Genomic DNA, 21647 nt, shown 5'->3' with positions numbered 1-21647 from the left:
GACTGCATGAAACGTTATGGAAGAGGTGGCATCAGAGCTGACAAAAATGACCTGGAGATAGGGAAGCAAGAGTAACAACAACAATAACAACAAAACCCCAGGGCACCATGAACTGGACAACTTGTATCATGGCCATTGAAGGTCCTTTGTAATACTGAGAAGTCACCATGACACATATATTTACAGACATCAGATTATAAGGACTGATTGGCTGGACTGAGAAATTTAAATGCTATTCATGAATAAAAGAGTGGCCACGAAAGACTTCCACGGACTAGATGGACCCAAACATTGCATTCGTTATATTCCCATGTAAAAACAAATACAAGAGCCTCCATGTGGTTTCTTTTCTCCATGTGCTCATAAATTAACAGAATAAGGAGTGTACATATGTGATATCTGTAAGGTGGCTCTCTCAGTTCCTCATTCTTTTCCCCACTATACTCGTATTGAAGGCATTCTTAGTCTAATTTTACACACGAACAAGTGGAGACTTTGGTAAATGACTTGCTCCTGAACTCTAAATGCAGTGATTATAAAGTCAGAAGGAGAGAATCTCAGAATTCCACCTGCAGAACTACAAAACTGGGGCTTCTTCTAATAGAAAGTCCTCGAACTGTGTCTGTGGTCCTCACTGAGGTCTTCAGAAGGAAGATGTTTTCTGTTCTGTCAAATGTCACCCAGTGAGCTCCAGCCATTGTTGGAATGTAAAGTGTTGCTCTTGCAAATTATCTTTATAAAGAGCTCCTGTAATTATCACCTCCCCCACCTCCTCCAAGGCAGTAGGGTTAGAATCTGAGCTTTGTGTGGCCCAGTTAAAAAAATCTCTTTTTTCCAGTTCTCTGGAAGCAGCTGTTGAAAGGACAAAGCCTCCATTTTAATGACAGTGTTTTCCTTGCCTAGCTGAAATGAACCCTAGTAAGCAGACACACAGCACTGGGAAGCTCTTAGCTCAGTGTGAAGTGTCTCTCTCTCTCTTCTTTCAGACCGAAGGGACACAGCATACATGGCAAGAAAATCTAATTACATGGCACATGTTCTAACATAAGATGCTGTCATGCTGTTGGTTACAAAACGTTAGGGAAGCAGATGTATTACAACAGACACTTAGAGTGGCTGCTGTATCTGCCAAGAGATGAGAAGAGCATCTGGGACCTGTCCTAGAGACAGTTAGCTCAGAAGTTCCAAAAGTTCACCTTCAAACCATGGATTAGCCTAGCCTTCAAAAGAGTCACTTGCCTAATTCTCATTGGCCAGCTGCCATGGTGATTAATTCATAGCGAGGAATGGTGGTGTCGGGATATTACAGATTCCTAGAGTCACTTGAGATGTTGGCCAATTATGGGTTTTATATGTGAAGAAACAGATAAATAATTAAGTAAATATAATTATAATTAAGTAAGTAATAAGTAATCAGACTATGACACTCTAGGAATCAAGCCTTTTGTACAGCATTAACCGCTTTCCTCTTGAGTAACATGGATGAGCACTTGCAGGACACAAGGTGTTATTTCTATCTATGAAACCAATGTCCAAGAGTTTAGGGTGTCAAGATCCCCCTGTGATTTGTATTGTGCTCTGCTTCACAGGCAAAATTCCTGATACTGTTGGTTGGTGGTGGTGGTGGTGGTGGTGATGGCGGTGGTAGTATGTATGTGTGGGAGGGCATTAACTCACAAGCACATGGCCATTCACTTAGACTAAGTATATCTTGCTCTTGTCTTGTTCTTTAAAGTAATTATTTCCAGTGCCCAGAGTATGTTTCCATGAGCCAGCTAAGAAGTTAGGGTCAATATATACAATGGTAGAACTGAGTAACATCAGTTGTTTGACATACTGTTGACCATGGCATGCTCAGTGTTAAATATAGAGTGGCTATCTTAATACATTTTGATCTATGGACATGATTGCATCTTTCGCCTTGAATAGCCACAACTTGGAAAATTTGTTATCACAGATAAAATATCCAGTGTGCTCTTCAGGACACCCTAATGCTACCTGGAAGAGGCCATTTAATCTAAAAGATACAAGGAGACCTGTGCTCATAAAGAAATTAGAATGGGGTGGTGGTGGTTTGAGAGTTAAAGCAATTGGATATATTTGTAGAAGTTTCGTGGCTACCAGAGAAATCTACTCTACACTCTTGATTTTTACTTCTGTTGCCAAGTTTTATGCTTTTCAGGAAATCCCTGAAGCCTGTTCTCTATTTAGTTTCAGACAGACACAACAGGAAAACATCTGGATTGCCCAGTTATATATGTGAGACCCTTGGGGCTATAGCTTTCTTTCAGGTTGTCCTAGAGGGCAACTGGCAGCTAATGATGCCAGGATGAGGGCCAGGCACCTCTGTGCATCTGGTTCCCCAGGCTCCTATCACTGTCCTTTCCATTGACAAATGGGCTATGGGATCCTTGAGTCAAATGCCACCTATGGCCTAGGGCTTTTGTATAGCTCAGAGAAACCCAATTTGAAAAAATGGCTAGAGAGAAAAATAACCTCATCCATATTTAGGGTTGTTAATTCCAAAGTTCCTCCCCTCTCATTCATCCTAAGGTAAGCATTCTTATATTCTAGAGTTTACCATGAGAGAGCTGAGATGAACCGTGGCATCCTTTATTGTTCTAGCTGTTTTGTTAATGGGGAAATTGAAACCCGGAGGAACTGTGCATATACTGGAAATGAGGACCCCAACACTTTCCCTGGTGTGTTTGCGTAGTAGCCACTGTGTTTTAAGCTGCTTTTGTATCCCAAGAGCATAATTCCAGCTGAACGGGACATAGCTTCATTCAGAAGAAACTTGGAAATACACTACAGCCCCTAGGGATGTCTCAGTGCCAACTCTGATTATTTAGGGAGAAACCAACTCCCAAAATACATCAGTCACCCAACCATGGAGAGAACAGATTTATATAGACATATACTTAGTAAATAACCTCTTGTGTGGCATCAGATATGGTCCCATGTGATTAAGAAGAGCACAGTTAGCTCTCAGAGGACGTGGACTGAAGACCTGGACAGCGGCTCAGAGGGGGCATGCCCAATGTGGGAAATCCCACACGGTGGGCCAAGCTCACTCCTCTTCTCTCATCAGCTTGTATGACCTTTCTTGGCTTTTTAAAAAAATTCCACCAGACTAGCCTAACTTTCCAGAATGTCTGTTCAATGCCTGGGACAATGGCTACAATCCCACTAAGCCTTCATCTTTTTAACTACAAAGTGCAAGCTGTCGAGTACCCAGGAGGCATTATCCATAAAACAGAGAGACAATTTTTAGTTCCAGCACCAAAACCCTACTCCCTCAACTGACTAGATTCACATGTAATAAAATACTTGGGAATCACTTTCATTTCTCAGTATAAATACAGGGTTGCAAGGGCAGGAAATGGAGACTGGGGGAGAAAGGGCAGGCTGCAGCCTGCGCAGAATGTGGCAGCATTCAGACTCCACCAGCCCCCTCACCTCTGAAAAAAAAAAAAATGAGGCTGAGTAGGCAGGCCACTTTTACGATGGGAGAAATGCCTGTTTTTATAGCACACTAAATAAAACCTGCTTTTGGAGCAGGAAGTTTATTACCAGAGTGGGGGAGGGATGTTGTTTTCGTTTTTCTCTTCTCTACCTTTCTGTTCCTGTTCCCCCATCAGTTGAAACCAGAAAAGTGGGATGATAAGGTTCCAGAAGTCTAAGGAAGTCTATAGAAATAATGGAATCTAAAGATGTTGTTAGAACATCCCCTTCCTTGTCTCTGCATCCCATGCTGGTTTTACAGGAACTATATTTGGTGTTTTCAGCTTCCTCACATCTTTAGAGGAGTTCTCACCGACGCAATAACAAACAGCAGTAACCTGCGTTTATATAGTAGTTTATGGTTTCCAAAATGTTTGCACATCCATTCGGTCTTCAGAGCAGCCTGGAGAATCAGGCATATCCGGGGTGACCATTTCAGTGTGATGGAAAGAGAGGTTAAGTAAAACCTACCTGAGGTCCCATCACCTTAGGGAAGACCAGAATGACAGGTTAAAAAGAGATTAACCAAGGAAGGGACAAGCCCAATTAAGATCTTTACCTTGGAAATGGGGAGCTGCTTGGGAGAAGTGGAGTGGGGACTGGGTGACACTGATAAGTGCTCTAAATGCAGAATTGGGAGAAGGTTTACCTGCAGCTAGCATGGTAGGGCTTTGACTTTGGAAGTATTATGCTTTGTGTAAAATCAACAAAGACTGGGAGAAAAAGACCTCAAATATTTTCTGAGTTTTTCTCAATTATTAATGCCTCCTCCTCAGGAAGTGCTTGGACATAATGTTTCTGGATCTGGCTTGAAGTGTCCTTGTTGTGTGACCCAGTGGTCTCTCAAAGGCTCTCCTGGCTCCCTAGTGCTCTGTCCCTGATGGGTGCCAGGAATTTCTGAAAGCCAACCCCCAGGAACCATGGGGCAGCCGCAGCAGGGTACCTGTTACCTGAGCTACTGTCGAAGAGGCAGGTGACTCAGAAGGAGCCTGCATGGAGAACAGACCAAGTGATGAGCATAGGCTCTATAGTTTTCAAAGGCTGATTTTTTAAAAAGGGCAGCAGCACATTCTGAAAACAAAAACAATGCAACCTTCTCTCTGGGCAGGAGTTTTAGATCAGTCTCATCCTGATCTATTCACAGTAGTGGGAGTTGATGGAAAAGCCCAGCAGGCAGAAACCCTTCAGCTGAGTGTACATACCCATGGGTCAGCTACTCCAGTGCTGTGTACACCTTGTCCTTGTGTATGAGGAGGCGCTGACTAGGAAAGCGGCAGACCAGTTGGGGCGAGTTGGTGCTGTAGATTGGCCCAGATCACAAGAATAAGTCAGAGTGATTTGTAAGATTTCACAGTTTTCCATGTTGCATCTGTAGTACAGCTTCATTCCCATCCACTTACTGAAGGATTTTAACAGGAACAGGGTCATACCTGTCATGCCAGGGCCTGATTTCTTTCAGTCCACATCCAAACTTCCAGTCTCCGGTCCATGATGCCCACTGCCCATAGGCGGGCAAGTCACTTATCTCCTCTGGCTCTGACACTTCCACCTCCTCTTCTGCAGGATTCCCTAAGCTCTGAGGAGAGGGATTTGAAGGAGACACCCCATTTAGTACCAAGTGTTCCAAGTTCTCTCACTCTCTGCATATTGTCCAGTTGTGGGTCTTAGTATGTAGTTTTCTCTGACAGGAGGAAGCTTCTCTGATGGTGGCTGAATGAGGCACTGATCTATGAGTATGGCAGGATATCATTAGAAGTCATTTTATTCTTTCTTTCTTTTCTTTTCTTTTCCTTCCTTCCTTCCTTCCTTCCTTCCTTCCTTCCTTCCTTTTTCTTTCTTTCTTTCTTTCTTTCTTTCTTTCTTTCTTTCTTTCTTTCTTTCTTTCTTTCATATTTGGGTTTACTGTTCTGGTTTTTGTTCACCCAAGCAGTAATGGAGATGCATTCCATCTTGTGGAGTGGGCCTAAGTCAAATTGGACACTGGCTGTTTACTCCCACAAGCTTTGTGCCACCATTGAACTGGCTTGATCTTGTATCGGTCTTGCACAGGCAACCACAGATGCCATGAGCTCAGGAGTGCAGTGACCTTGCCACATGTCCAGAAGACACTGTTTCTCTATGGTGATCCTCTGCCTCTGCCTCTGATTCTTACAATTCCCTCACTAATGAGCACCGTGTGTGTGTGTGTGTGTGTGTGTGTGTGTGTGTGTGTGTGTGTCTGATATGGAAGTGCCATTTCCTCTGAGTACTACATGCTTATTCTTTGTATTTTGAGCAGTGGTAACTTTTCAGCATTAACTACCATCCACTTCACAGAGAAACCTCTTTGTGGAGGTCTGAGACCTACACAATCTCTGGGTATGGAGATAGGAACTTAGAAGGCGATTTGATACTATGTCTGTTTAGCAAAATAATCATAGTAAGTTTACCCCAGGGCCTGTGAGCATTCATTCCATCAAATGGGCTCTTGGCCAGATTTATAGTACTGGGGATGTGTGCCTTCCTGAGGAGAAAGACTTAAATCCAAGCAGAAAGTGATCAGTTACCCTCCACATTTGTGCCACATTTGTTAGACCAATGGGCATATCTTGCCACACTGGTCATTATTGTTGCTCACATGATTTAAAGATGGATAAAACTGTTCTTGGTTTTTTTTTTTCCCCCTCGGCTCCCTACATAGCATCTTCTTGTATTGTGCAAACTAACCACCCAGAAGGAAGCTTCTTAGTCGGCACCTATTGGATTTCTCTGTGTACTGTGATCAATAATGTATAGTGTCTTCAGAAATAGGGTATTTCCATCAAGTTCTGGTATACAACCAAGAGTAGCAGCAGTGTCCTGTTATTTGATGTGGATATGTCTCCAGGACACCTCTGACTGGCAACTCCAGGGATATACCACACCTGGCACTGGTATGTCTCCATGACACCTCTGACCAGCAACTCCAGGGATATACCACACTTGGCAATGAGTATGTCTACGGGACACCTCTGACCAGCAACTCCAGGGATATACCACACCTGGCAGTGGGCTTTTTATTTGGCAGTCTATGGCTTCTGGGAGAACCACTATCCTCTGCATGGGATAACTCAAATTGAAATATTTACTATGAATATAATTAGGAAGCTTATAAACTTTGAGGCTTCTGTATGACTTTTTCAAATGTCTTCAGTATTAGTTATCCCTTCCCCTACCCCCTCCTCTGCCAAGAGTCTTTATTTAGGTCACATAATTAAAAGCCCAATTGTATTTCTCTAACAATAGAATAAAATATATCCAGATCCATGTAGCCTAAAAAATGCTTAAAAAAAAACAGAGGAGGAGATGCCTCTACAGCGTATTTTTTCCCAGTTTGCTAGGATCTCATGCTCACCCCCCTGGCCACCCTGAGTTTTGGAATACTTATTGTCCTGATTTACCATGGGCAGAGAGCCCTGGGCTCAAGAGAAGAAAGCACTACTTAGAGTTAGAGAGCTGGCTCCATGGTTAAGAGCACCCGCTGCTCTTGTGGAGCACCCATGTTTGCCTCCCAGCACCCTCAGGGTGCTTCCCAACCATCTACATAACTCCAGTTCCAGACGACCAGACACTCCCTTCTGACCTCTCTGAGCACCAGGCAAGCACATCTTGTACATACACATACACACAGGCAAAACACTCACACACATACCAGGAAATAAACAGGCCTCTTTTCAAAAGAAAAGGAAGCACTAGCAAATAGATAAAAGGGCATTCTTCGTGCAGGTGTGAGAGCTCCCTCCCTCCTCTTGTCTTGTCAGGTAGTTTCCAGTGAGGCTGTGGAGGAAGAGCTTGAGTTCTGAACAGTAGGTTAAGGATAAAAGGTGTATTCTAATGCCTGCTGTGAGTGAGGTACTAGGATGCTCATTGACTTCCGATCCTATGGCTCCCCCATGACAAAAGACACCACTGCAAATTTCTGGGTGAGAGACCAAGAGGCTCATTCGGTTCGTACTACATCTTAGACACACACACACACACACACACACACACACACACACACACACACACACACTCTGCCCCCACTGCATGCTTCAGTGTCTCGGTTATCCCATGCCTCTCAGAAGTGTTGACGCTAATCAATTGCTTAAGGAAAGAATAGTGGTCCTTTGGTAGAAATGCAGAGTCTTAGCCCCACCCTAGACTAACAGCGTCTGAATCCAAGTTTTAAGAGCATCCTAAGGTGAATCCCAGAATTCCAAGCAATGGGTGTGGAGAAGCACTGGTCTATGGTCCTCCCTCTCCTCTGCTCTGTGCTCCAGACTTCCTCTCTGGCCCCTCCCATAATTGAGGTAGAACAGAGGAGAAAATAGTGAACAGACCTTAAAATATAAGTGGTCACTTGGGTCCTATGTATTTTGAACTGTTGTCAGCAAAGTCCCAATTTGTGCTGACGGGGAAAAGGGCTACTCAGAATGGCTGTGATGGGGAGTGAGAGAGTGAGCGGTACTGTACTAGGGAGGCACAACCCAGGATCCCTCCATCTTTCTGGTGCCATCTCAACTGCCCTGCTCCGTGCCCCGATTGGCATCTGTCCTCTGCAGAGGCCAACAGAGAGTGGCTCCTGTCCCTCCGGAGAATGTCCTGACAGGTCTCTGAATGTGACTGCCCCTCCAGTCTCACACTGATGTTATTAATTTTTAAAACAAACTTCCTGATTGAGGCTCTGGCTGCCTCTAAATTGTCTCTACAATGAGACTGTGTACTAATTAACCCATAGAAACAATCAATGATGTACCTTTTTCAAGTTTCGGAGTGATTAGAATATGAAAATGAAGAGCACAATGGTGCAGATGTTTGAAAGTCGCAGCAGACAGCAATTAGTGACAGGGGAACCAGCTGCTTATCTCTCCAGATAAAGCCTCTTAATAGGGAATTACACTGGAGGCGTCATTACCCAGATGGATCACACATGATTTACCGAGGAGGCGGGGCAGCGCTAACTTTGATTTGTGAGCCAGGTTCCTGTCAGGCTGACAGGCTTACCTTCAGAAAGGTGAGCTGGTGGCTGTGGTGGAGGTAGCCTTTACCTAGCCACCTATTAGCCTGAGTCAGAGCAGATGTACAGGGGCCAGACAGTCCGCGAAAGCCACCAGCACCTGTCTCCTAGAGTCAGGCTCTTTTGTTTAGGGGTGAACTCATTCAGCTGCCCCTGTGTGTTGGAAAGAATGAGGACCAGGCGAATGGTGACCTCTGGAAAGAAAGGCTTCTGCTTCCCTGCTAAGAGACTGTGTGTGTGGGGGGGGGGGGAGGGAGAGAGAGAGGGAGAGAGAGAAGTAGAGGTGGAGAGATTCATCTTATTTGTCAAATATATCTTTGCTTGGGTCCTTTTATTAGGGTGTTTACTCGTATTCATGTTAATAGGCCTCTGAGCTATTCTGGGCACTAAGAATTCTAAATAACCCACTATGGCATTTTATAAAAGTCTATTTATAGATACTTGCTTTGGTCTCTCAGGTAAATAATTGGAGTGGAATTGTTGGGTCATGAGGTATATTTAGCCTTGACAGAAATTGCCAGAACATTTTCCAATTTTTTCACCCGTTAACACTCTTCCCTCAAGCAATGGATGGAAGTCTCAACTGTTTCCCATCTTTGCCTACATTTGCTGTTTGTCCTTTGTATCTTAGCAGTCCCAGGAAGCAAGGGGCATCTTCTGTGGCTTTGTCATTTCCCTAATGGCAAGTAATGTTGAGAACATAAGTGTGAGTTCACTGGTCATCCCTCCTAATTTCATTGCCCCAAATATTTCAATGAAAGTATTTTGCAGTTACTGAGCAAAGCAGAACTCGTTGATATGCTAGTTAGATCTTATATACAATCTTTTCATTTTGCATTGATGAGAAGTTAGACATCCTTGGGTTTTTGTTTTTGTTTTTTAGGTTGCTACAAATTGCCTATTTTATTTAGATGGCTGCTTTTACATTTTTCTGCACATCTTTGCTTTTTACTAATTTCTTTACAATATGCCTGGATATGGTTTCTGTTTGTGTTTATTTTGCCTCTGATTTGTGGACCTTCTCACCAATATGAATTTGTATGCACTGTTCCTTCTCTGTTCTCCATCTGATATTCTAAATGTATTAGATCTCTTTATGTTGTCTCGTGTATTGCTGAAATGCTGGGTTAAAGCACTGCTGTTATTCTTCTCCCCAGTTTTCAATTTAGATGATTTCTTCTGTGTTCTTTTCATGCTCACTAGACATCCGTAGTGCTCTGGAAGCTGGTAGGCTCCTACTTGACGTTTTCATTGTATCTTTATTCAGGTACAGAGTTGACACTTGCCTCTTCTAGTGTTCTTGTGATGGCTATGCTGAGGCTTCCCAACTGGTTATTAGTGACCATCCATCTGTTCCTTTAAATAGTTGAACATTTTCAGAATGGTTATTTTAATCTCATTTTCTTTTACTAATTGTGGGACATTTTTGCCCACCTCCTTGCTTATTTAATAGCATGTGTGTGTATGTGCAGGTCCAGGTTGGAGGACAGAGGTGGTATCAAGTTCTATCATCCTCTGCCATATTCCCTTGAGAGAGTGTCGATCAGTGAGCCTAGAGCTGGTCTGGCAGCCAGTAATCCAGCAATCTTTTTGTCTTTGCTCATACAGTGCTGGAGTTAATGGTGAGCATGGTCATACCCATTGTTTTGTGTGGGTGCTGGAGACTGGAATCTGGTCCCCATGATTGTAATTGCAAGCATTCTTACCCACTGAGTCACCACCCATGCCCCATTTAATAACTTTCCTATTGTGTCAAAGATATTGTATGCATCCTATATTATGTAGAGTCTACATGTTTTTCTCTAAAGAGTTTTGACTTTTGTTCTTATAGGCAGTTAAGTCAGGATCCTGTTTATATCCTTCTTAGAATTTCTCAAGGAGAAATTAGAGTTAGTACACTTGTAAAGAGCATACCGTTTTGAAGATATAAATAGAAAATACGGGCATTTCATTAAAGCTTCCCCCCAGCTGGTAAAAAAATTCAGCATTGCCCCATATTGTACCCCCTCAGGACTTCACATTCAACTTCAACTGATCATTGCATTTTGAGTTCTTTCTTCAAGTGTGCATTAAAGTTTGTCTAGAGACCTAAGATGAATCCTAGTAAGGTTTCTAGAATTCCTATCTACAAAATTCCCTCCCAGGTGCCTAACTTCCCTCCAACTTCTGTTCCCTTAAAGTCTAAACTTTGTTTTATCTGCCTATTGAATGCCAGCCCTGGACTCCACCTTCCTCTCCCTACCTGCTCAGAAAACTGGGCACACCTTGAGGCCTTGTGTTAACCCTCCCTGCAATCACAGCTCATGTTGTCTGGTATTAACTGCAGCGGATGAGTTGTTTCATGTATTTTGTTCAGTTTTATATTTGTCTTCATGGAAATATTGTAGATGGTACCTGTTATTTCATTGTGGCTGAAATCAAGGCAGTGATAACTTTCGATTATACAGAAAGGTAATGTACTCAGAGCCTGTGCCTTTGTGAGAGAGCTCTTACCACCTCCAGGGAAAGGAATGCGTTAGTATATCATTCACTGCACCCAAATAGCAAAGGATGGTTCTTATGGGAATCATACTGTGTTGACTTCCCAGGGTAACCCACAGGACACAAGAGGATGACAGGTCCAATTTATATACTTAAGGGACCACTGAATAGAAACAATGCCTTTAAGGAGACCTGCAAAGTGACACCACCAGTTGACATGACAATGCCGATCAGGAAAATCGCACAAACTACAACCACTAGGTGAAGACAGGCAATTAATGGCTGCTGAGGAGGAAGACTCAGTCCTCCAGGGACAAGCCCCTGAATGCTTATCCAATCCTGATTGGTCATCTTCACACACATGTATATATGAACAACACTAAATGGACTCAACAGGTTTTGTGAACACACACACACACACACACACACACACACACACGTGTGTGTGTCGCTGTCTACCCTGCTTCTCTGTTCCTTCTCTGTGGTCCCAGAGGTTTAAAGTATCATCTCCAATTCCCATTATTTCTGATCCTTTATGATAGTCCTTCTGGACTTGGATTGTTGAGCGCAGCCAGCAGGACAAATTGCTCTGAAATCATACACACACACACACACACACACACACACACACACACACACACACGCACACACACAAAGGCATGCACATAATGTTTGTAATGATAATTTAAAAAAGAGGTCATGAATTTGGAAAGGAGTGGGGAGGGGCACAGGAGGAGTTGGTAGGGGAAGAAGGGGAAGTAGAAATGATATAAATATAGTAGGCATGTAGGAAATTCTCCACAAAATGCAAAAAAAATCCATATATTAAAAGAATAGTTCTTTAAATATCCTGTGTCCCACGGAATCAGAGACTCCTGAACCCGTGACTCAAGCTGGGTACTCAGTGACATTCATCTATATCTACCATTAGCAAGTGCAGGAAGGTATTTTGTAGCAAGCTCTATGAAGCCAGCCAGCTTGATAGCTTTTGTACTCATGAAGCTGAATGGCTTTTCTTGGGGGCTGAAGGAGTGGCTGGTGTGTGTGTGTCTTGCCAGAGTCACTGGCTTAAGTTCAAAAATGTTTTGGGAAAATTCTAGGACTTTGTGAAACATGTTTGTAAACCACTGGCATAGGATTCTCCTGGCAATATTAGAGTCTCTCTAGTGCCTAAGCCAGGCCCTGGCTTTGATATAATCCAGGGTTCTGAACTCTGTCTGCTCACTGGGGTCGCCTGAAAGCTTTGAAGGAAATGCTGGTGATTTGGACCCACCACTAGAATGTTGGCATAATTGCTCTGGGTAGATCTCAGGTATGTTGTTTTTAACAAGGTTTCCTGTGTGATTGTAGCATCCAGCCAAAGTTGGACCCTTTTCATCTAAGCAAGCAGTTTGTGGTTCCATTCCTTGTCTCCTCACTCAGCTCTTGCTCAAGTTTAGGCACTTGCTTCTAGCCCCAGAAATAGAAAGCCAGGGCTCCACAGAGCTCTAATGATTAGCCTGGGATAAAAATCCCAGGGTGGGAGGTCTCCAACACCTGCATGCTCTCCCTTCTGGGACGGTAATACTTTCTTCCTCCTCTAATAGTGGCTATTCTGCCTCTCTTCCTCCCCCTCCTCCCTACATCGGAAACAGTGTTAGGGTTTCTTACCATGTAAATTGCAGAGTTCATGGAGCAAAACAGGAATGTTCAATGTTGCCAAATTGCATATCCTAACAGGCCTATGGTGGTTTGCTCTGCATATTTACCACTAAAAAGTGCTGCAAATGTCATGGTAACCACAGATGAGCCTGTGTTAAAACATGAGATCAGTGGGGTTTAAATCTGTGCATCAACATTACCTGGGGATCCTGATAAAATCCACGTTCCTTCCTCCCACCCGAAGAGACAGTGAATTAGTGAGTCTGCAATGGGCCAAGGAATCTGGATTCATAACTATTACCCAAAGTGCTTCTGATACAGTGACCCGACCCCACATCTGGAGAAGCAGCAAGTGCCAAGTTCAGAGATAAAGATTCCCCAGTGGCTTCATGTTTCCCTGTGCTTGTAAATCAACATATCTCACAGACAGTAAATTCATATTATAGGTGTCATCAGGAAGAAGCGAGGACCAAGACAACCCCAAAGAGTAGTTTATCTCTAAGAATGCTTCTTTCATTTTTTTTGAAGAGGTTTTTTTTTTTTTTTTTTTTTTTTTTTTCTCTCATTTGATTCACCATATTTGTTCCTTGGGGAAAAAAGAAAGGGAAAAGCTTAGCTTTAGATAATCGTGACATCAGGCTCAGATACTCATTTTCTTCCATTGTTTAAGAATCTTAAAGTATTTTTATTTAAAAAACCCATAAACTGATTTTTATAAAGAAACTTGACTTGTGCAGAGTTTAAAGGCGTATGATTTGTATAAAAGATCTGGGGGAGGGAACAGTCACTTTCCTTTATCTTATTGCAGTACGCATTGTCCATTTCTGTATGGGCAGAGTAAGGGCTCTATTCTCAGTGACGGATATAGTGGAGCTATTGTGTCCATGGCATGTCATGGCGGACAGATGAGGAACTGGGACTTCATGAATGCACTCCACATAACCATCAGAAGAATTGTCGGAGGCCTTCTCAGACGTTTTAGAAAGTGCTCTTTCTTGGTCCACCCTGCCTCTCTGCTCCTTGTCTGCAGCCCCAGGCAGTGAAGTGTTTAAAGAACCCTCGCCATCCCCACTACTCCTGATCCTTTACCATCCTTCCCCTTTGTCCATCCTAGCCTTTGATTATTGAACCCACCTGGAAAGGTAAACTGCCTATGAAATGGTGGGAACAGTGGGCCAGGCTGTGGTCTAGGGGAACACTAGCCCGTGAGTTGCAGCTGGTTCCTGGCTACAAGAACACAGGCCCAAACATCCCTGGCACACTGAACCCACCTTCCTTTTACCTGCAGTCCCTCCTCCGCAGTAGAGCTAACTGGAAACAATCAACAACACATAGGAAAGAAATAGCAGTATGATTTTCATTAATGGAGGAGGGGTTACTTTACCAGAAATTGAGGCCATACGTTAAGGGGAAGGGGTGTTTTTATTCTTGTTTGGTCAACACCTCGTGTATTTCAGCACTCCAGTTTGGTTGTGAGCCACTGTCAAATGAAAGGTGAATGGTGTGTTGTCCTGTGTGTAGCTATATATTTTGCCATTGTAATAGAAACCTCAGCTAACTATTTTTTTTTGTACTTATTTTTAAGTGTGAATCGCTGTGTGTATGCCACCAGTGCTCATGAAGGTCAGAAGCAGCTAGAGTTACAGGCAGCTTGTAAGCCACTGGACCCGGCAAGCACGCTTAACCATTGAGCCAGCCTGCCAGTCCCTCTTTGCTTTATTTATTAATTTGAAAGACATCCATAAACAATCTTGTGTACTTGGCTTTGTAGTATCCTCTGAGAAGTATACAATACATAAAGGGATGGGAAATGTGTTTGTCTGCTTGCTTTTACCTAAAAATATTTACAGTCTTAGAGAAAGAGATGGTGTATATGGATTAAATACCACAATGGTGATAGATGTTTTTATAGAGGTCAGTGGAACAGGCAGAAGAGAGAGTGTAGGGAATTGGGTGTAACCGTGTTTGAGGTGGTGACTATGTCTGCAAGCAATATGTTGCAATGCGTAGCACATTAATCTCATCATTGACAAAATGAAATATCCATAATAAAATGCACATTCTTTCATTCAGTAAATGTTTATTGAGGGCCTGCTGTGTGTGGACGCATTGTGATAGGCACCTTGTTGATATGTAATAAGCTAGAAAAGGAAGTGGGCATGTAATTCAATTATCATACAAATCAAACATGCAAAAATTAGCTACAGCTAGTGCAACAAAGGTGAGATGCATGTTTCTTGAAAGCTTAAAAATCATCATATTTCTCTAAGGTTGAGAGACATTACTAGAGCTAAAACCATATAGCATGAAGAAAGCGATAATTGTGGACTCTGCTGGAGGTTAAGGATCAGATGTTGGAGCTGAGAACAAGTGGAGTGTCAGGGACCAAGTTTCTAGCCATCACTTCGTCCCAAAACCCCATCCATAGGTGGACTCTAATGTCCAGAACTGGAGCCATGGAAGAGCTAGGGGTTTGGAGTAGGCAGGATCCCCACAAATCCTGTTATACACAGGTTGAAAGCAGTAATATTCATATCTTATTTTACTTTACTCCCAGAAATGCCATAGCAACCTAAGGGAATAGAAAACATAGCCTTCTTGAGCCCCCCTTCAGCCTGAGGTATAGTGACAGGCCACAACAGAAATGGGGAAGCAGTAAACCCCTGATGCATAAAAGATAAGTAAGTGACATTTAAGATTTTATCCTCCATTTTAAATTCATGCTTTTTTATAGAAACTGGGATGTATCTTATGTCTGCAGCAATAATCCCTAGTAGACAGAATCAAGTGGCAGAGTGAATTCTGAGTATATTGATGGTAATGGTGTTAATACTACAAACTCAAGATGACAAAAATATTATTTTTTCCTGGATGTGTATTGGCTTGACTTGGGGAGACTATCACACTCAGAAAACTAGGTAGTGTGGTCATACAAACATAAAAAAGATTTCACTAAATTGTAGTGACAAACTCTTCCTCCAGAGATTCCAGGAGTTAGTGTGAAGCAAAGGCTGTTAAGACATTGACTTTTACTTACAAAACTTTGGCCACCCATGTCTTGACTCTTCAGGGAACTATCAGGATGGTTTCAACTAGAACATTCAGTTCTATTGCATCAATGACAAATAGAATTAAAGCAATAGAAGGTATATAGGTAAGATCAGAGGTGATCAACTGATAACAAATAGATAATAAAGGAGGCCGATGTGTAGATATCAGACTGATAGACATTATAGGATGAAATGGCCAAATTTTCTACACCAATCACCATATTTTTCTTAGAGTGAATGTTATAAGAAGTTTTCTTCAAATTACTAATATTTTCCCTTCTGTAACAAATCAGAAACTAACCTATCCTGTAAGTTTACCACTATGTGCACAAATTAAGCTTTGAGTGAACTTGCAGGATTATGTCCTTGCGTGACCACCATGGCTTTAAACTCTCCGGAATAGTGAGAGCATTTCTAACTAAATTTCCAATGTCAGTTAGCCCTTCCATGCCCTCTGTGACTTTGTAAACTCCGACGATGATTTGCCATTCTTGGGAGTCAGTCCTAGGAAAAGTATTGAAGACATTCACTCATTTCCGTAGGGGAAACACAGATGCCAGAGTAAAGGAAAGGTGATTTTGAATGATCACAATTTGTTCCTGGTACATTTGTTCATAAAACTCAAGCTTTCTTTGGAGACTTTCCTCAAAGAGTTGGAACTGTTCAACACAGCTCACAGATCCTGCCACATGCTAGCCCTCAAGCCCAGGGGCACGCCCATGGACAAAGATGAGGCTAGTTCCTGCGTGTTTCTCTTCTTGTGTGTCTTCTGCGTGTCCTGCACATGTGCTGTTTTTCACTTGCTGACCTCAGTGGGGCTTGCATACAAAGAGACTGAGCTCTGTGGTGTGTGGTCCACACTAAAGTAAGCAGGGAATCCGAAGAGGGGCGTACTATGCTTCTAAGGGGAGACGGGGCAAGTAAGAGGCAGCTTGAGTTAGGCAAAGAAGCACACATGGGGGAGTTCAGGCTCCTGCTGACTCTGCTGCCTTGGGCAGGATTCTCCACTCCTTAAGGGTCAGCTTCTTCTTCATAAGAGTCAAGCTCAGAAGCTTGGGCCTATTCTGTCCTCTCTCTGTAGAGTTCTTGGACTGCTTTAAATCAAGTTCTTTAGAGGGGAAAGACGGCAATTAAAGCGTCCTTGTTAAGGTCCAAATCCAGTATCTTTAGAACGATAATTGAGAAAATCGTTTTTTTGTTGTTGTTTTTTGAGACAGGGTTTCTCTGTGTAGCTTTGCGCCTTTCCTGGAACTCCCTCTGTAGACCAGGCTGACCTCGAACTCACAGAGATCCGCCTGCCTCTGCCTCCCGAGTGCTGGGATTAAAGGCGTGGGCCACCACCTCTCTCTCTCTCTCTCTCTCTCTCTCTCTCTCTCTCTCTCTCTCTCGCATTCTGAAGTTTGGGAAAATATTAGCATAACCACTGACTTGAAATTTAAAATAATTAAGCTTCTAGACAATAAACTTTAAGGAGTTCCGACATGCTCATTTTTGTTTTTCTCTTCCTCTTCACTCTACCCACTTTCAGGCTTACGAGAGGCCCCAGAAACACTCAACACTTCATTATGACTCAGGCCTCTCACAGGGCTTCACCAGTGACACCTTAAAACCAAAGCACCAGCAAAAAAGCAGCAGCCAGAACCACATGGACTGGTCCACCAACTCTGACAGTGGGCCCACCACTCAGAATTGCTTCATCAGTCCAGAGTCTGGCAGAGACATTGCAAGCACCAGCAAGATCCCAGCTCTTGAACCCGTGGCTTCCTTTGCAAAGGCCCAGAGCAAGAAAGGCAATACAGGGAGTCCCTGGAGTCAGTTGTCCAGCAGCAGCAAAGATCTTCTCTTGGGAAATGTGGTACCCTCCCCCAGCAACCACAGCTCCCCAGCGCCCACTAGCAACTCAGCTGAGGGCAACGGACTCCAGCCATTGGGAGATCAAGATGGAGGAGGTACCAAGGAGCTCCCAGAACCACCCACTGTAGGCAGCAAGAAGAAGTCCAGTAAAAAAGATGTGATCAGTCAGACCATACCAAACTCAGATTTGGATTGGGTCAAAAGTGCCCAGAAAGCATTTGAAAACACAGAAGGGAAAAGAGAGGGTTACTCTGCAGATAATGCTCAAGAGGCTTCACCAAGCAGGCAGAGTACCAGTTCCGTCAGTAATCCTGAAAATGATTCCAGTCATGTCCGGATTACTATCCCCATAAAGACACCTTCTCTGGATCCAACCAACCATAAGAGGAAAAAGAGGCAGTCCATTAAAGCCGTGGTGGAAAAAATCATCCCAGAGAAAGCACTAGCTTCGGGAATCGCTATGAGCAGTGAAGTAGTTAGCAGGATACTTTCCAACTCAGAGGGAAACAAGAAAGAGCCTCGAGTCCCAAAGTTGGGAAAGATGATAGAGAATGAGCCCCCCTCAGTTGGCCTTGAAACATGTGGGAATACTGAGAAAACTGTCCCTGGAGGTGTGTCTAAGCAGAGGAAAACACCCGTGGTCATGACATCACCAACACGCACAGAGCACTCTCCATCAGGAAAGCTGCCTGAAATCCAGCACCCCAAATTTGCTGCAAAAAGGAGGTGTAGCAAAGCAAAACCTCCGGCTATGCTTCGAGAGGCAGTCTTAGCTACGGCTGAGAAACTGTTGGTGGAGCCGCCATCTGCTTACCCCATTACCCCATCCAGCCCTCTGTACACCAACACGGACAGTCTTACTGTGATCACACCGGTCAAGAAGAAGCGGGGACGACCAAAGAAGCAGCCTTTGCTCACAGTGGAGACAATTCACGAAGGTACCTCCACTAGCCCAGTTAGTCCCATCTGCAGAGAGTTCCCTGGCACCAAGAAACGAAAGAGGCGGCGCAATCTGGCTAAGCTGGCCCAGTTGGTGCCAGGAGAGGACAAACCTATGAGTGAGATGAAGTTTCATAAAAAGGTTGGAAAGCTTGGTGTGTTGGATAAGAAGACCATCAAAACGATCAATAAGATGAAGACCCTCAAGAGAAAAAATATTTTAAATCAGATCTTGTCCTGTTCCAGCAGCGTGGCCCTCAAGGCCAAAGCTCCCCCGGAGACCAGTCCTGGGGCAGCATCATCCATTGAAAGCAAACTGGGCAAGCAGATTAACGTCAGCAAGAGAGGAACCATCTATATTGGCAAGAAGAGGGGCAGGAAGCCAAGAACAGAGTTGCCACCCCCATCCGAAGAACCCAAAACAGCCATCAAGCACCCCAGGCCTGTTTCTAGCCAGCCGGATGTTCCAGCCGTGCCTTCCAACTTTCAGTCACTTGTGGCTTCTTCACCAGCAGCTATGCCCCCCCTTTCGACACAGTTAGGTGGGTCCAATGGCAACCTGAGCCCCGCCAGCACTGAAACCAATTTTTCTGAATTGAAAACTATGCCAAACCTCCAGCCCATCAGTGCTCTTCCAACCAAAACCCAGAAGGGAATCCACAGCGGGACCTGGAAGCTGTCTCCACCCAGGCTGATGGCCAACTCTCCTTCACACCTTTGCGAGATCAGCTCGCTGAAGGAGATAACGTTGTCCCCCGTGAGCGAGTCCCACAGTGAGGAGACCATCCCGAGCGACAGTGGCATCGGGACAGACAACAACAGCACCTCGGACCAAGCAGAGAAGAGTTCCGAATCCCGACGGAGGTACTCTTTCGACTTCTGTGCCCTGGACAACCCGGAGGCCATCCCCTCTGACACCAGCACAAAGAACAGGCATGGCCACCGGCAGAAGCATCTCATTGTGGACACGTTTCTGGCCCACGAAAGCCTCAAGAGGCCAAAGCACAAGAGGAAAAGGAAGAGCCTGCAGAACCGCGACGATCTCCAGTTTCTGGCCGAGCTGGAAGAGCTCATCACCAAATTTCAAGTGTTCAGGATCTCCCACCGGGGCTACACTTTTTACCATGAGAACCCATACCCCAGCATCTTTAGGATCAACTTTGATCACTATTACCCGGTGCCATATATCCAGTATGACCCATTGCTCTATCTTCGTAGGACTTCAGATTTGAAGTCAAAGAAGAAGCGTGGTAGGCCTGCAAAAACCAATGACACCATGACAAAGGTGCCTTTTTTACAGGGGTTCAGCTACCCTATTCCCAGTGGAAGTTACTATGCACCCTATGGAATGCCTTACACATCAATGCCTATGATGAACCTTGGTTACTACGGTCAGTATCCCGCTCCTCTGTACCTATCGCACACACTTGGAGCAGCGTCCCCATTCATGAGGCCCACAGTGCCACCACCTCAGTTCCACACAAGTTCCCATGTCAAGATGTCTGGGGCAACTAAACATAAAGCCAAGCATGGAGTACACTTGCAGGGGACTGTAGGCATGGGCCTCGGTGACATACAGCCATCCCTGAACCCTCCCAAGGTGGGCGGGGCCACGCTGTCCAGCAGTAGGCTCCACAAGAGGAAACACAAACACAAGCATAAGCACAAGGAAGACCGAATCCTAGGGACCCACGACAATCTGAGTGGTCTCTTCGCAGGCAAAGCAACAGGCTTCTCCAGCCACCTCCTGAGCGAGCGGCTGAGCAGTGCAGACAAAGAGCTCCCGTTGGTGAGTGAGAAGACCAAGCATAAGGAGAGACAGAAGCACCAGCATGGTGACACCGGCCACAAGGTTTCCAAGAACAACTTTGAGGTGGACACCCTGTCAACATTGTCACTTTCTGATGCCCAGCACTGGACACAGGCTAAGGACAAAGGGGACTTGAGCAGCGAGCCTGTGGACTCGTGTGCTAAACGGTACTCCGGTGGGGACAGCGGCAGCAGCACAAGATCCGAGAGTCTGGATGTGTTCAGTGAAATGAATCCTTCCGGTGACAAGTGGGACAGTGACGTCAGTGGGGGTAAGAGGCGGAGCTTTGAAGGCTTTGGGACATACAGGGAAAAGGACATACAAGCCTTCAAGATGAACCGCAAGGAGAGAAGTTCTTACGAGTCCTCCATGTCTCCAGGTAAGACCATATTTTTCTCTGGATTTGGGCTTCCCTGTTGTTTAAGTCCTGGCCTTTGCAGTGTGAATGCCAATCACATTGGGCACATAGTGTTCACTGTTTTACAAAAAGGGGGAGCTAAATGCAAATAGGCCACCTTGCATGCTTGAGTTTGCTTTGTATCTCATATATTGTTTACATGGTTTTGGCTGTCTTTCTGATCCACTAAAGCCAATGCCTCAAAACAGAGACAGCCTCAGTAACTCTCCAAGTGACAGACATACATGCTACAATTGTACTTCTGTTCTTGTTTTGGTTTGGTTCAATTTTTCAAGACAGGGTTTTCCTGTGTAGCCCTGGCTGTCCTGGAACTCACTCTGTAGTCCAGGCTGGACTAGAACTCAGAGATATGCCTGCCTCTGCCTCCCAACTGCAGGATTAAAGGTATGCAGTACCACTTCCCAGCTTACAATTGTACCTTTTTATTAAAGATCCTGTTCTTACCTCATTAGGCCCTGATTACATGATACAGTTTGCTAGTTGAGGCTCTAAAACTCAGTAGACTACCAACAAAATCTTAAGAATGCCAAGGCTAAAAGAATGACACTGAGTGTATGTGACATGTTGTCAGTAAAAGTCACCTATCTTAGGTGATAAATTTACCACAAAGTGATTGGAAGCTAATGATTAGAGAATCCTGAAGTCTAACCAATCAGGAAACCACAGTCTTAAAACACAGTCTTAAACCATGTCATCGATTCTTAACCATGAGCATTGGAGAGGCTGCCACAGTCAGGAGTCAGGACCCCAAAGTGAAACCTTGATTGAGTTCACAATCTTGCTTCCATACACTAAAGGGAAGAAAGAGGCTTGGAGAAAGGTATTTTGTTCCTCCTCTACAGACAGAACCATATCCCTGTGATTTTTAGCACACCCACTAAATTGGGATTTTTACTTACTGATGTCTAAACGAATATGTTCATTGCTACCAGA

The 21647-nt window shown here is 44.3% G+C and overlaps 1 protein-coding gene across 1 annotated transcript in view; it reads left to right on the top strand.

The window, feature by feature from the left end:
• Setbp1 (SET binding protein 1) overlaps window positions 1-21647 on the top strand; it is a 352017-nt gene that overhangs the window by 222288 nt on the left and 108082 nt on the right. The window contains exon 4 of the mRNA XM_059246619.1: window positions 17222-20675. Coding sequence (XP_059102602.1) covers window positions 17222-20675 — 3454 coding nt within the window. The remainder of the gene's footprint in view (window positions 1-17221; window positions 20676-21647) is intronic.

This window comes from Peromyscus eremicus, chromosome 19 (assembly GCF_949786415.1).
Source record: "Peromyscus eremicus chromosome 19, PerEre_H2_v1, whole genome shotgun sequence".
In the NCBI taxonomy this organism is placed as follows: Eukaryota; Metazoa; Chordata; class Mammalia; order Rodentia; family Cricetidae; genus Peromyscus; species Peromyscus eremicus.
Note: the sequence above shows the minus strand (reverse complement) of the source record. Positions and strands in the feature narration are given on the sequence as shown.